The 15,844-nt window shown below is 54.2% G+C and overlaps 4 protein-coding genes; 1 reads left to right on the top strand and 3 right to left on the bottom strand.

Annotated features, from left to right (window-relative positions):
* Positions 1 to 19: 19 nt before the first annotated feature.
* On the bottom strand, positions 20 to 1,014 carry RCC_07914 (probable BRX1 Nucleolar protein involved in the assembly of the large ribosomal subunit; the record flags this gene model as incomplete). XM_023773166.1 has 2 exons in its annotated part: positions 20 to 830; positions 887 to 1,014. The coding sequence occupies 2 exons, from the start codon at positions 1,012 to 1,014 to the stop codon at positions 20 to 22; spliced, it is 939 nt and encodes a 312-aa protein (XP_023628934.1).
* Positions 1,015 to 1,799: 785 nt separating this feature from the next.
* Positions 1,800 to 6,973, top strand: RCC_07915 (related to Putative DNA helicase INO80; the record flags this gene model as incomplete). XM_023773167.1 has 3 exons in its annotated part: positions 1,800 to 2,036; positions 2,111 to 6,752; positions 6,813 to 6,973. 3 exons carry the CDS (start codon positions 1,800 to 1,802, stop codon positions 6,971 to 6,973), a joined length of 5,040 nt encoding a protein of 1,679 aa, XP_023628935.1.
* A 407-nt stretch (positions 6,974 to 7,380) lies between these two features.
* RCC_07916 (related to cardiolipin synthase) lies at positions 7,381 to 9,267 on the bottom strand (the record flags this gene model as incomplete). XM_023773168.1 has 3 exons in its annotated part: positions 7,381 to 7,907; positions 7,968 to 8,337; positions 8,752 to 9,267. The coding sequence occupies 3 exons, from the start codon at positions 9,265 to 9,267 to the stop codon at positions 7,381 to 7,383; spliced, it is 1,413 nt and encodes a 470-aa protein (XP_023628936.1).
* A 910-nt stretch (positions 9,268 to 10,177) lies between these two features.
* On the bottom strand, positions 10,178 to 11,752 carry RCC_07917 (uncharacterized protein; the record flags this gene model as incomplete). The annotated part of the gene is made up of 1 exon (XM_023773169.1): positions 10,178 to 11,752. One exon carries the CDS (start codon positions 11,750 to 11,752, stop codon positions 10,178 to 10,180), a length of 1,575 nt encoding a protein of 524 aa, XP_023628937.1.
* Positions 11,753 to 15,844: the final 4,092 nt, after the last annotated feature.

Genomic DNA, 15,844 nt, shown 5'->3' on the forward strand with positions numbered 1-15,844 from the left:
ATCCACTCTCGAAACCAGATCATGCGAAGAGCACGCGCTCATCCAATTCGTCAACCTCCTTCTGTCMCTCGCCTGTCCGCAGGCCAAGATCACGATGGCGTGCCTTCCTACCCATCTCGTCCTCCGCACGGCGGTTGTATCTGCCCGACTTTGCCCTTCGCAAGTCGCTACGGATTTGGTTGGGCGACACGAATTCCTTGTTCTCGTAAATCACGGGGCCACCAAAGCTTCCCTCCAGGATCRCAATCGGCGTCAGGACCAACCTAGGTCCGATCTCGACCAGCGAAACGTGTGTCTCCCCTTTCCCAACCTTGGCCACAGCTTTACTAGGGGCCTCAGTCTCTCCCTCAGTAGGCTTGCCCTTTGCGACTTCGGTTTCCGAGATTTGATAGCACCTGATCCAGATCTTTCCGTCTGCCAACGTGAAGCCCATGACGTGATCCACAAACGGCTTGACCTTGCGACTCGATTGCGGTACGCCAAAAGTATGTGTGAGCAGTTCCTTCAACACCCGTGTATGCGCCATCTTGTCGAAGCTCGCATCGAAGCTCAGTACCGGTCGTGACCCTTTTAAGCAGTTTCCAGTGAAGTTCAGCTCCTCCATGGTATGGACATTCTGGCAATGCATCTTCACAGTCGGTCCATTGGGAGGCTTTGATAGCCAAATGTAGAGATCCTTGCCTTTACGTGCCTCGAAGAACATGACATTATTGCAGTTGTACAGGTCGGCGAGCTCGTTGAGCTGGTGGAGCTGGGTTTTCGTGTCGAGTTTGGCGTCTTTGCGGCTGTGAGGAAGGAGTGCGTGTAGGTCGCCGAGGAGATGGCGGTGTCTGGGGTTGAAGAACGTCAGCAAATTGAAGATTTTCGAGGCAAGAGAACGCAGTACCTGTAGGTCACACCTCTCGATGTCAAGATCAGGACCCGCTGGCGATTCTTGGGTTTGCTTTCACCGTCTTCGTCGCGTCCTTTGCCGGTAGCCTTGCCTTTGGCCATGGATTTGTATACGGACGCCATATGGAAGGACGGAGGTCTGTGGTTGATGTGATTTGCGTCGGCGGATGAAATCTGAAATGCTTCCAAAACTTTCGGTCTAAAATCTACCCCAAGTGGTAAGCACAGACCCCTGCCGCTGCCGCCGCTCCTGCTCCACCTTTGACATCCAATCCACGAAACATGAAAATAGAACGTGTTGATGCTGGTGTTGTGTGTAATTCCTCCTCGCAGTATTAACAACACCCTTGCAAGTAAGATCCCGCTCCCTGCTGAGAATGTGGACTGTGTGGATGCCCTTCGCGATCGTTCGCCAGGGCAGCACTTGAGTCTTGACATCCGAGTTCCGTTTGGCTTTTACCTTCTTCCAACAAAGCAAGTTGAACCTGAAATCAATGAGGCGCCGACACCTCATCAGCAAGTTCAGACTCAGCGAGCGCACAGTGACCATGGTGAAAAGATAGAATTCCTTAAAACTCGCAAAGGACTCGAGAGTGATATGTATTTGTACCATCAAGTATACCACCAATTGTTTGTCGCGTCTGCGCGTTGGCACGTAACGCTACTCCTGGGTCAAGGTACTTTTGAATGCCATCGATCGGCTCCGCATCAGTTCGCCTGTCTCGCTCGCTAGAACGCGGACTTGCACATCCGCCCGCGACATCGACATCACCGCCGCCGTGTCCTTGCCATCCATCATCAGTCGAACCTCCCCATCACATGCCAAACGCATCACCATCACCGCGATGCAAGTGAAAACAATCTAGACGAAAGACCCACGTCCTTCACGGCGAACTGTCCCGACGATCATGGACGGTCAAACGTACGGGCGAGGTGGCTCGGGGCCTTACATACCGCCTACATCACCAACCCACTACCGCAGCGTGCCCGCCTCGCCCACGGCCAATCGACTACCACCACCGCCTTCGCCGACGACAACGACAACGGCAACGACACATGAGCGCGCAGCGACGTCGAGCTACTACGATCCGACCAGCGAGGCCAGAGCARGCGTCGCAAGCACGCCGTATCGCTCGCCCGCTCAGGTAAGCTTTTGGAACAACAATGGATRGAATAATCAGACATGACAATGATCATTTATAATAACTATTGTACACAGTCACGCGCACAATTTGACCAACATCCGCCGCCGCAATCTTACGCAGGCAATCACAACCACGATCATTATCAAACGATGAGTCGACATCACAGCCAGTCCTCGCCGCCCACATCAACACACGCGCATCCCATGCCGCATCCTCCCGTTGATGCCAGATCACCCGGCTCCTACGACCCGGTCAGGAGCAACGGTACACACTCGCATCCTGCCAGCGCGGACTCTGCTGCAGCCCCACCAGCGCCCGTCCCGCGCAGCACGAACCCAATGTCGATGATGAACATTCTCTCCGAAGATGTCGAAGCTCCTGCCGCTTCATCTCCAGAGCTGGCCAAACTGGATAATGCCTCTCGAGCTCCCAAACAGCCTACCAGCCGCAAACCAAGTCGAACTTCCAGTGCTTCCCAGTCTGGAGTTCGTGCGAAGAGTACACCTCAGGACATTGCAGACAATTCTGTTGGCACTGCTCCAGCTGCGCAGGCAGTGACGCCACGACCAACACCGCAGACCGGACCGCCGAGCTTGACAATCCGTGATACCGAAGCTGCCTACAGGGAGATTGAGGCTCGTGATTTGTCTGACGTGGAGATTGACATGCCTGGGATTGAAGCTCCTAGAGTGGATTTCAAGCAGAGGACACACAAGCGCGCTCTGGAGAGTGAGATTGCCGAATCCGCGAAGAGGARGCGTCGGCGCCTCAATCTCATGCAAAAGTACCATGACCATTTCAGTCTCGCGGCAGAGTCTGAACGGAACCTCTACATTGATCAGAATGAGCCAGAAGTTACAGAAGAAGTGCGGCTGAAGGAGGTCGAGGAAGATAAAGAGAGGAAGAAGGACCAGCAACGGAAGAGACGTMGCGAAAAGGCCATTGCAGACGAAGAACAGAAACGTGACGAGGCGCTGAGAACATTGGCCTCGGCTCAAGACGAAGAAGAAAAGGCCCGCCTCGAGGGTCTCATCCAGCGCCACGACAAGAAGATCCGCGACACGCAAAGTCGCCTTCAAGGTATCACACCATCCAAGGAGTTCCGTAACGAGTCTCCCCAAACTGGTACAGCACTCGGGAGGCGCGAGCGTGAACGAGAGGTCAACATGGATGGAGGCCTCATGACCTCTTTTTATTCCGGCAATCAGGGCAACGAAGAGGGGACTCCAGAGTTCTCAGCTGGCGGGAGAGGACGCGGTCGCGGCGCGCGTGGCGGAGGTGGGGCTCGGGCGCGGAAGAGCAAGGAGCAAAAGCAGGCAGAGAAGGATTCTGCACGACTCGCCCAGGCCTATCTCGACCAGGGTCAGGATCTCCCTTCGATCGCACCCAAAGAAGAGGAACGTCTGGCCGCCTACGCAGATCGAAAATTGCGAGACGACTCGGAGCCTTACAGCGAGGTTACTCCCGCCGTTTTCGACACGCAGCCTACAGCGGGTTTGACTGGAATGGCCAAGTTTGAGTCCAAGGGATACAACCAGATCTACGAGCAAATCACGCGGGACTTGGCCAAGGGCGTGCCCAAGGTGGTCCGGCTCAAGAACAACAGTATTGACACCAAACATTCCAATGCCCGTAAGACCGCACAGCTGGCGGCTAAAGAGGCTCGTCGTTGGCAATTGCGCACCAACAAGAGCACCAAGGATGTCGCTGCTCGCGCGAAACGTGCGATGCGAGAAATGCTGGGATTCTGGAAGCGCAACGAGCGGGACGAGCGTGAGGGCCGCAAGGTGGCAGAGAAACAAGAGCTCGACAAGGCTCGTAAGGTTGAGGCCGAGCGTGAGGCCAATCGACAGAAGCGGAAGTTGAACTTTTTGATCTCTCAAACAGAGCTCTACTCGCATTTCATCGGCAAGAAGGTCAAGACCGACGAGATTGAAAAGGCGGGTGATGATGTTGCGCCCAGTGGCCAAACCATATCCAGCAACGAGCCCGACGCCGGCGAGTCTTCCGCCAACATCAACGCCAAGGTCACAAACTTTGAAGACCTGGACTTTGACGCTGAAGATGAGACGGCGCTTCATGAAGCGGCCAAGGCCAATGCCCAAAACGCTATCAAGGAGGCGCAAGATCGCGCAAGAGCTTTCAACAAACCCGAGCAGGACAGCAACGAACTTGCAGATGCTCAGGCAAATTTCGACGAGGGCGAGATGAATTTCCAGAATCCTACCTCATTGCAGAGCATGGACGTCAAGCAACCCAAAATGCTCACTTGTCAACTCAAAGAGTATCAAATCAAGGGTCTCAACTGGCTTGTCAATCTTTACGAGCAAGGTATCAACGGCATTCTCGCCGACGAGATGGGCCTCGGAAAGACTGTCCAGTCCATCTCCGTCATGGCATATTTGGCAGAGGTACACAACATCTGGGGACCGTTCTTGGTGATTGCACCGGCGAGTACGTTGCACAATTGGCAGCAGGAAATCGCCAGGTTCGTACCCAACATCAAAGTCCTGCCATATTGGGGTTCCGCCAAAGATCGCAAGGTTCTGCGCAAGTTCTGGGATCGAAAGCACATCACATACACCCGTGACAGCCCCTTTCACGTCTTGGTCACATCCTACCAGCTGGTCGTGCAGGACACCGCATACTTCCAAAAAGTCAAATGGCAGTACATGATTCTGGACGAGGCTCAAGCCATCAAGTCTTCGTCTTCGTCTCGTTGGAAATCGCTTTTGGGCTTTCACTGCAGGAACCGCTTGTTACTTACTGGAACGCCGATCCAGAACAACATGCAGGAATTGTGGGCCTTGCTCCATTTCATCATGCCATCGCTTTTTGATAGTCATGACGAATTTTCGGAGTGGTTTTCAAAGGACATTGAGAATCATGCGCAGTCCAATACCAAACTCAATGAGGATCAGTTGAGGCGTCTGCACATGATTCTGAAGCCTTTCATGTTGCGGCGTATCAAGAAGCACGTCCAGAAAGAACTTGGAGACAAGATCGAAAAGGACGTGTACTGCGATCTCACATACCGACAGCGGGCCTACTACACCAATCTTCGCAACAAGATCAGCATCATGGATCTCATCGAGAAAGCAGCGGTGGGCGACGACCAGGATACCGCCACTTTGATGAACTTGGTCATGCAGTTCAGGAAAGTCTGCAATCATCCAGACCTATTTGAGAGAGCCGACACGTGGAGTCCAATGTCCATGTCATACTATGCGGAAACGGCTTCTTTCATGCGTGAAGGGCACAACGTCAATGTTGCCTACAGCGTGCGCAACTTGATAGAGTTTTGGATTCCCAGCATGCTTGGCGAAGGCCCAGGTAGGCTTGATGTCGTCGGCCCAAACAATGCGCAGGCCGGCTGGCGCAGCAAATGGCTTCACAACGACCTCAGCATCTGGAATGAGCAGCACATTACCAGCAGTCAGGATTCAAAGCAGTCATCGGGAGGCTTTTCATGGCTGCGATTCGTCGATTGCTCCGCGAGCGAGGTAGCYCTCACAGCGCGCCAGAGCCTGATCGAGCGGGTCACAGATCTTGCAAAGAGAGACGATGGCGCTGGCAAATTCAAGGTCGCATATGATGATGATGAGGAGGAGAAGGAAAACTCTGGCTTCACTCCCGTCCACGCCATGCTCAACATCGTCGGCCGCAACGATCGACGGCCTCTAGCTGAGGTCACCAACGAAGGCTACCTGAGCAAGTTGTACAACATCTCAAGAGATGCCATGAAGAAGACTGGATACGGTGTCATCGAAGCGGCATATCTGCCACCTGCCACCGCCCCGCCCGTTGAGCTCGTGTGTCGGAGTAATCACAGCCTGGTCGAGCAGGAGACTTCTTTCTTCAATGTCCCAGTGCGCCGTGCACTGTATCCCATCAACATACCCACAGAGCAGGCACTGTTGCAGTCGAAGCTGTCACCATCGCATTATCCAGTAACAAATCTGCTCCCTCCCCCTGCCTCTGAAAAGCAGAAGTTTACCAGCATTGAGGTCCCCAGCATGCGGCGCTTCGTCACAGACTCCGGCAAATTGGCGAAGCTCGATCAGCTGCTCCGTCAACTCAAAGAAGGCGGTCATCGGGTGCTACTGTACTTCCAGATGACGCGTATGATCGATTTGATGGAGGAGTACCTGACGTATCGCAACTACAAATACTGTCGTCTCGACGGCTCCACCAAGCTCGAGGATCGAAGAGACACTGTCGCTGCTTTCCAAAGCACGCCGGAGATTTTTGTATTCTTGCTCTCCACTCGCGCCGGTGGTTTGGGTATCAATCTGACCTCCGCCGATACTGTCATCTTCTACGACTCCGACTGGAATCCAACGATTGATTCTCAAGCCATGGATCGTGCACATCGTCTCGGTCAAACCAGACAGGTCACGGTTTATCGACTCATCACCCGCGGCACCATCGAGGAGCGTATTCGCAAGCGAGCGTTACAGAAGGAAGAGGTGCAGCGCGTCGTCATTTCTGGCCAAGCAGGAAACAGCACCGTCGACTTTAACAATCGCAGAGGCGAGGGCAATCGTACCAAGGAAATGGCCATGTGGCTGGCGGACGACGACCAAGTCGAGGCCATTGAGCGTCGCGAGGCCGAAGTTCTCGAGGAGGAAGCCAAGCAAGGCAAGGGTCGGAAGCGCAAGGCGGCTGCTGCTGCCAAACGCAAGGAGATGAGTATGGACGACATGTACCATGAAGGTAAGCAATCCGGAAACCTTATTCCACGTTATTTGGACAGTAATACTAACGTTGTGACAGGCGAGGGCAAATTCGAAGACAACGCGTCACACGAGCCTTCAGGTGCTGCGACGCCCATTGATGCAGAATCCGGTCCACCGAACAAGAAGCGGAAGGGAATGAGCAAAAAGGCGAAGACGCAAGCTCAACGATTGGCCGTTATTGATGGCGAGGTTGGGTGATTTTGCCTACCTCCTGCATCTTGCGTCTTGCATCTTCATCTTGCATCTCGCATCTTTGTATTTCTAGCGCAAATCGATCCGCGAGCAATCACTGTGCCTGGTTTGGGCTTGCAGTAAATGGTGCCGTGGGACGACAACAGATAGATGGTGGATTAGCACCCCTGGCAGCGGGCTATAGCATTTGTTACAGTATGCAGTCTTCTTCCATGCGACCGATTTCTGGTTTGCTTCACATTCAACGACCCGCAATCGTTCTTATGAACCGTTGAAGCATTGTCAAGAGCTCCATGGGTCGACAAACGGCTTTTGGTGGGGAGGCGATCCATGGCCTCGGGAAACTCAATCAGGGGAAGAGATTGGAACGCTTTGCTTGCTCGGCGTTCTTTAATTGGCCAAAAATGGCAGTGTTATACAGGCTGCTCTATCTTCTTTCCCGCCTTGTTGTCTGGTACAACTTTGTCATGGTCTCTCAAAGCAAACCACGCAGCGGCAATTACCACGCTCCCAAATGTCACCCCGATAATGGCTCGACCTCTGGCGCCTTGCTTTGCCTTGAGCTTCTCGTCCGAACCCATTATAGTGACGGCATTCTTGAGAAAGGCATAGCTGAGGCCACTCCAGGCAGTTGTTCCGGCGACAAGCCATTGAAAATAAATCATGGTGTTGTGCAAATTCATCCCCATGAACTGAAGCATCTCCGTGTTCTGTTGCTGTGCCGTCGCCAATACAGGCAAGGCGAGGGTGGATCCAATGAGAACGAGCTGCAGGAGTGTGTTGTACTTTGACACTGTAGTGGGATGCACCTCCGCAGAGGGCAGCGAAAAGTCCCAATAACGCATAAACGTCTTTGGCGCGGGCAATGATGCAAAGCGATAGTAGAGCGCCGCTAGTGCGAGCGATGCATCACGCCCAAGAATCAAAGTCGCTAGGTATGCTGTGGGTAGTAGTTAGCTCGATGCGCTGCCAAGATGATGCTGAGGTGGTGGGATGTTACCGGGGAGGGCACCCTTCACAGCAAGAGTCACTGTCAATATGATCATCAATGCTTTATCAGCCATGGGATCCATCACGCTGCCTGCGACAGTCTGCAGTTTCCATTTTCTGGCCAAGTAGCCATCGACCAAATCCGTGATCCCGGCATAAGCAAACAGTCCGAGAGCCCATGCATGGTGGTCGTGCAGCAGCAAATACGCTGTTACGGGCGCAGCGACCAGTCGAGTGACGGTGAGGAAATTGGGTAGATTGTAGATGTTCTCGTGTGGTGTTAAGTTGGTGAGTGAGGAGCGGACTTTATTTCGCACGGCTTTGGTGTGCTCTCGTGCTGCTTCCAGACTTTGGAGCACCGGTTTCTTGGGAGATGCTTGCTACAGTCGATCAGTGTTAGTTGTTGAATTTCGAAGGGAACAAGCGGAGGAATCAGGACATGACGCCAATCCAGAGCAGGAATATCGGGCCAGTGCAACGGCGTAGCTTATATCTACGGGCTTGTTCAGGACTACAAGACGCCTCGACGATGGAAAGCTAGTAAGAAGCTCGATCTGACAAGAAATGGAAGAGCGGCGCGTTCGTCCGGAGCAGCTGATCCACCGTCGAGTGCGTATCTGAACCGCTCACGCAACATGTCTTGGAGCGTACGAAATGAAATCTGGATACATCATTCCACTTGGGGTAGGCCGCGCGAGGATTGGGTAGTGACAAATCAGTGGAGAAAATGCCGACCAGTCTCTGGCGGTGAGGCGCGATGGTGTGCAGAGATGGAGTGAAAGAGTCCCACTTACACCACTCTGCTTTTGATCGGCATGCTCACGCTCATCGGGCTGCTGCTTCGGCTTCAAGTCGTCCGAAAGTAGACGCTCATGTCGACGCGAAGATTGAAGAGCAGTGGTAGTGGATGGGTTCCTGCATGACTTGTCAGACAATCGCAATCTACGAGATGTGTATATAAATGGCGCTATGCTCATTACCAAGATGCGCTGGGCCGCGGTGAGGTTATACGCAGGCAGGGGCTTTGGATGGAGCGGAAAGCTCGCCCCTGACAACAATGTCGAAGAGGATGGAGAAGGGCGTGAGAGTAGCCCCGACTGACCGCCGCTCGCTGGAATGCATGTGGCAGCGATGTGTGCAGCTGCACCAACAATGCTCCAGTCATGGCTAAATGTGATGGACAAAGTAAACTTTGTCACATGTTTTGTTGTACTGACTGACGTTCGTTCGTTCGTTCCAGGAATGCCGACGCCGACGCTAATCCTGACGCCAAGATTCAAGATTTTGGAGGTGGATGACGCAGCGCACATCTGCAGCACATGCATATACCGCAAAGAATCGCCGCTTTGACTCGTGTGCACTCTGCGCCTAGCAAGCTAAAGAAGAGCCCCTCAACCGATGGGATTTTTCTAATGCACGCAGCGGCAGCAACTGCCTCCGATAAATCTTCCCGACTCTTGCGGTGTTAAAGATCCGAGAAGAGAGGACAGCACTGACACGCTCCCCTCCTCCGATCGACAGCAGGGAAGCTGAAGTCTGCAGGTTACACAGCGTTTCTTAGATCCGAGTCTCGCGAGGGTTTCGGTTCATCAAGCAAATCTCCAAAGTTCCGGCTGCAACTAAGCGAAAGCATCTCTGCCGGGATTGTTGAATCATACTTCTGATTTCGCGCACATCACGGAAAACGCGCCACACCCAAAAGCTCCATGGTCACTAGTAGACTGTGCATACGCGGCCAAGTTGGTGATCATCTCACCGCGTGATGTCCGGCAGCATGAAGGCAGGTTAAACTCCAGTAGCAACACGCTGGAAGGCACCTTCAACTGATCAGCGTCGACTGTGGATTAGAACATGACACTACTGTTGGGATATGGTGTTGCACAGTATCGTCAAATAATGCTCAAGTTGCTTGGCCGAAGCATAATAATGATTGTGTCTAGAAAGGAATTGTGACTTCTATGTGAAGGCATATTACACAATGTTATTGATCGTGCATTCATCAGGTCGCGTTTGCAACCATTCCACCATCCCTTTCCCATCTCATCGGAGCAATCGATCCACTCAATCCACTCAATTCACTCAATCCACTCCAGTGTCTGGCAGTCTGTTTGATTGCGTGCACTCCTTCCCGCTCGCCGACCCCTCGAGCTTTTTCTTGCCTGATATGGCAAGTTGTATGGCAATTTTGTTGGCACCAGGGCTGCCGGATCGCCACAGAACCTATGATGGATATGATCCGGCGGTCTGAGGTTGATTCGAGGAGCCGTAGCTGTAGGGGTGCCCGTTTTGTGGTGCTGAGTAGCTTGACGTACTGTTGCTGATTCCCAAGCCACTGTTCATTTCGCTGCTGGGATGACTCGAACGGTAAGACATGCCGCTKTTGTGCATCTGAGCGCTGGTATCTGCCTGGGAGGGCGTGCCTGCGTGCGCCGACTGTGGACTCTTTGCGCCCGGGTGGGGTGACTGACCGACAGCGTTCTGCGGTGCGCTCTGGAGCCCGTAATTTTGCGTTGGCGGAGATCGCACCGCATAAGGCTGGGCCGATGGATTTCCGTAAACAGATTGCTGCTGCTGTACGTTTGTCGATGGACTGTCGATACCCCCGTACGCCGACCGCTGACCTCCGGATGTCATTTGGGCGAAAGTAGACGGAGCTTGTGTTTGGGGAGTCTGGTATGAGGGCGGTTGCATCATCGACGGCGTGGATTGCGAACCATTCCGTTGGGGCATTCCGCCATATGATGAAGCGTACTGGTTTGGGTAGGGTGACGCCTGCTGACTCTCGGCCTTGACAGCCGATCCGTTCGACTGCTCTGGTTGCTTGTAGTAACTTCCGTAGCTCTGACCGCCGTACGGCTGGTGACCATATGGCGCAGGGCCAGCGGAGGCTTGCTGGCCGGACCACGATGCTCCGGTCATCGCAGCGTACATGCTGCTCCCGGTGGTTTGCGGTGTGGGCATGTACGGCATGCCGGGATATTGTTGGCCGCGAAAGTACTGCTGACCATGTGGTGGAACGCCGTAGGCATTGCCCATGGGAGAGTACATCATTTGAGGATGGGCGTGCATCTGGCCATCAACGGCGAAGTGCTCCGTCTCCTCCACTGGCGCGCGGAAATTCTGCTTCATGTACAGCTCAGGTCGGACGGAGATGTTTTGAAGTCGGGGATCGGTCAGAGGCCGGGGGAGGAGATTGTGCTTGACATCGTCAACTTTGTAGTACGACACCATGTGGTGGGAGATGCCGTTGATTGAGACGCTCATCGTCTTCTTCACGAGACCATCCGGGCGGAAGCCATAGCTGTCGACCAAAGATCCTATGAGGGAACGCTCCAGTTCTTTGTCTTGATCAGAACTTGGTACCTCTGATTTGACTTCGCCGCCAACAGGTGTTGGTGGTGTGATTGGGGTGGGCAGCTCCTGTGCTTCGACGTCTTCGGACTCCCGGCGCAGATACGGCTCTCCGGGGAGACTTGTTCGCTTACGCTTCATCGCTCGCTTCTTCTCGCCGGGTGGAAATGGCTTCTCAAGCTCACGATAGATGAGAAAGTTGCCGAGGATACGACTGGGGCTCCAGGCGACGCCATCAGTCCATCGCTTGATGCCTGACGCGTTCTCCTCGTAGATGAAGATGCTCCCGCTTTTAATCAGCGAGCTACGCTMCCGATCATGGGGGCGACGGGGAACGTGATTGAGCTTTCCGCTGAGGCATGCTTCGAATAGGCAGAGTCCATCCATACTGTTGTGGACGAAGCCATGGAAGGTGGGGACCAGAGGTCCAGCTCCGCCGCTCATGATGAAGCGCGTCTAACAAATGGCGGCTAGAGGGTGAGATGGCAGAATATGAAGATCAATGTCCTCAACCCGGCGGGACGCGCGGATGCGATTGGGTGTTGGAAAGCTACCAGTGAAGATGCTCTGACAGTGAAGCGCGCGTATCGCTCTGGCCGGCGCGTCAGCACATGTAACGCTCGAGTTGACTGGGGGGTGGTGAGTAACAAACCGTAAGCGGTCGCGAGCGCAGGTGCGACGCGAAGTATGTCAGTCGCTGTGGATGTTGTCGGCGTGTAGCTAGCGTAGGGCAATGGAGGCAGGAGGTTGATGTGTTGTTCCTGACGAAAGCGAAAGGCTAAGAGAGAGACGCTCAAGGTTGATGGCGCACGGAAGATCAAAAGCTTCTGGATCCTCGCCGCGCAAGGTTTGCGTGGGCAAATTTAATTATTGAAAAAGGCGGGCGCGGTAGCGTCTGTGACGGCGAGGCAGATTTGCAGCTGCGGCGCAGGCAATCCTGCAACTAGCAGCGTGGCGCGGGTGAAGATGCTCAATGATCAGCAGTCAACGGTCAAGCGGCGGCCGCGAACGGTGATGATTGGTGATTTGCGAGTGACTGGCGAGTCGCGGCGAGTGTGTGAGGTGGAAGAAAGTATGGAGTTGGCAAGTGTAAGGTGAGTTGTGGGGGGGGAGAGATTTCAACCGGAACAAAAAGGGCCAACTTTGGTCTGGGAGAGCAGTACGTGGTGCCTGATTTTTCTTCTCGTGCGCAGATTAAGCATAAGAGGATCTGAGTTCAGATATAGAGTTGAGAGCAACGGCCGGGTTGGGAGAACTATGTACACTTGTATCGCGAGTGGATGACTAGCAAGAGTTGGGCTGCCGCCGGTAAACTGGCAAGCGTTTACGATGGCTCGACCGCCCGTTGCGCACCGGTCATCCACGGCCTGGGTTCTTGGTACCAGTGGAGCAGCAAGGTACAGTAGAGCGGGTGTGATGACATCTCCCTCATTGCCCGCTCGATTGGTACTAGAGAGGGGGCGATGGGCAAGCGCACAGACCGCGGCACACAGGGATGAGAGGTTCAGTTGTTACGAAGACGAGATCCACCGCGACCGCCAACAAATAATGCGTCGACGCCCGAAGGAGTTGGAGCAGACGCACGTAGCGAATCCGATCGTGCCACTGCAGCGCGAGTGCACCTCCGCGGTCCATTTGCCGATCCGGAAGGCTCGAGCCGTTGTTCAGGAAATCAGGACACGAATCCCAGCGGTGCCAGTCGCAGACCGCGGAGTTGTCCATAGCTCGGACGGGCCACACCGCCAATAGCGCGGACTCCGGGTTTGCAGGATGCATGCTCACATTATTGCTGCAGCCGCTCGATCGAWGAAGCGTGTGGTGTGTGAGGGCATTCACCAGCGAGCGGCACATGCCATGTCTGCCTGCTCCTCGTGGGACGTCCGACATGGTCGCAACCTTCTCCCACCCAGATCTGAGGTCAAACGAGAGTTAGGTTTGCTGTAGATTAACATCCACAAGTCGCCGGCTGCCGACGACTTGATGATGATGACCATGCGAGACCAGACGCTTTGCTCACCCTTCAAACGGTGACTCCATTCCCCCAGACTGCCAGACTGCTGGATGGATGGAACGAACTACTACCCTCCGTCTTGGCCCGTCGATCATGGGTCGCAGGGATCCATCTCAAATACCTCCTTCGAGCTTGCGCTCACCAAATCCTCTCGTGCAGCTCTCCTACTCGGCATTATTGTCATTACGTCTGCGCCGTGCGGGCTCTGCAGCCATCATCAGCCACTCAAAGGGCGAGCGGCACCCTTTTCCTAGCGCGGCCGTCTGGTCGCCGGTGTMAGGACTCGAGGGCATCGAGCTCCCTGGGCAGGAACTGACGAGCAGCGTTACCCACAATTTCGTGACTAGGTCAGGACGGTCAAGGTCGAGTTGGCTGTATGCCAGTCCCTGTCATGGCCCGGCCAGCAAGCCACCGACCAGGAAAGCTACTACCCGGTTGAGTTTCCTTGTCCAGATTGGCTCTGCACTCATGCTGGTACTGCCTCTTCGTAACGCGGTTGTTCCTTGAACGGCGCAAACTCAAAGATAGCTACCGACAGTGGTAAAGCCGTACCCTACACAGAACAGGACATCATGTCACCTTGCGAGCAGTCTTTTCTCAACAGCGGCGATTCGCGGAAAACAGTCGTTCAGCTGCGAGTCGTACGGTCAGCCGAGCTCCCACTTCACGGTGCTGATCCCTGAAAGTGCCCCCAGCGGCATTTGCCGATGTTCTCAACTGCGAAGCACCACCTGTGGCCTTGATCTTCGACTAGGCATGATCATACATGCGCAGTTCAAGCCATGCGGATGAACTTTGGAGTACTTCTAAAGCGATATTCGTTGTACATGAGTACCTTCCATAAGCTGCAGCCATCATCGTCAACCCTCCTACCTCCACCCTCCACGTATCTTGTTGCGATGCTGACTAGCTGAAGTGGGGCACAGCGATGTCCGCAAGAGCCGCGATTCGGTAGCACCTCAGCTACTACTGCCTAGCTCCAACAGAAGCCACGAATGCGGCTGGTGAACCAGTGTGACGAGCGCAACATCCCGAGAGCTGGGTCTCGACCGTACGTGAACGCACACCACGTCTTTGCGCGAATCGTGATGTCCGCGGCCTGGACAGCGATCGCCTGGCAAGTTCCCGGCCGCTGCTGTCCTTGTAATTTGATGGTCTGATGATCCATCTTTCRGATGGCAAATGCGGTACATCGGATTGTAGGAAGTTCAACAAAGACAGCCTGCTGACGCCAGCGCCAGTGCTCAGAGTCATTATGGTAGGACGCTTTTCTCACCATTCTATTGACATGCCTTTTTCCTCAAAATATATGGTTGCCCTGAGCAGCACGAAGCGCTATGTTGACCGGCATCAGATGGATGCAGCTTGCGATACGGCAATAGAGACGCGTATGGGCGTGGCATGGTAAAGGTCGATTTCGAGATGTAACGACAGCGGAACAGCCCCGCCCTCACCACTGAGACAATGACTGACGCAATCTAAGTCATTGGCCGAGGTGCGATGCGATTCATGGTTCGCATATAATGTAGGCGTTGTCTTTCGTCCTCCATGGACACACTCGATTGTGCCGGGTATTGATGAGCATCAACAGTGACGTCCATTKGAGTTTGCGCTGCGGCACGTTTATTCGAAGCTTACTACAAAACAAACATCTCGACTCAAAGCCTCGTTTCAGATCGGATAAGGGAAGGTTCGTATGCTGGAAGCCTCACTCCAAGGGGTTCACCAAACAGAGTTACGCCCAGGAGGGCTTAATTGCGAGTAATTCTTCGCAATTAGGTTGTCCGCCGGATCTGCCTGACGACGCAAACTCTACTCGTGAACGCTCCCCGGAGGCATCTCCTGGCCGTTGGGAAGACCTTCCATTGCCAGCTCGCCAAAGGGTTCATCAAGCTCCATGATGATGCGCTGCTCCTCGCGAGGAGGATCGCGGTCAAGGACGGGCTCATGCACGAAATCTCATCCGCGCCAGCATTCTGAACCCCGAAAGTCTTCCTCGGAGCACACCTGACGTTGACGAAGCGAGGTGAAGATCGTCGGCACTATGCACTTCCACAAACAAGGATGTCGTTCTCAGCATACACCCTTGCAGTCGGGCCTCCGCATTTGCGATTTTCGTCTGGCATCAATCGATGAGGAGCGACACGTTGACTCTGATTCCCCATCGACATTATTATTGAGCCGGCAGCCAATCGGCATCTACGACAAGTGCAACAGACCTCTGCACAGCCATCAGGGGCTACGTTTGTAAAGCTGTGCAATAATGGGCACAGAACTACTGTTTGATCGACTGCCTGCATCAATAGCTTGCAATCGCTCCAGCGGCAATGTTGTTGTCGAACACAGTTTATACTTGCAAACTTGACTTTCCCCGGAGACACAAGTCCACGTTCTTGCGGCATTCACCTCCCCTGCATCCCCTGCGTCCTGAACCTTTGAGCACCGCCATCGCGGCATTGCCCTGGTAAATCTTGGCTCTCTCGGGGAATTCGTCTCCATTGCGCGCAAACGCTGTACAACAGCCA

This window comes from Ramularia collo-cygni (assembly GCF_900074925.1).
Source record: "Ramularia collo-cygni strain URUG2 genome assembly, contig: RCC_scaffold12, whole genome shotgun sequence".
Classification (NCBI taxonomy): Eukaryota; Fungi; Ascomycota; class Dothideomycetes; order Mycosphaerellales; family Mycosphaerellaceae; genus Ramularia; species Ramularia collo-cygni.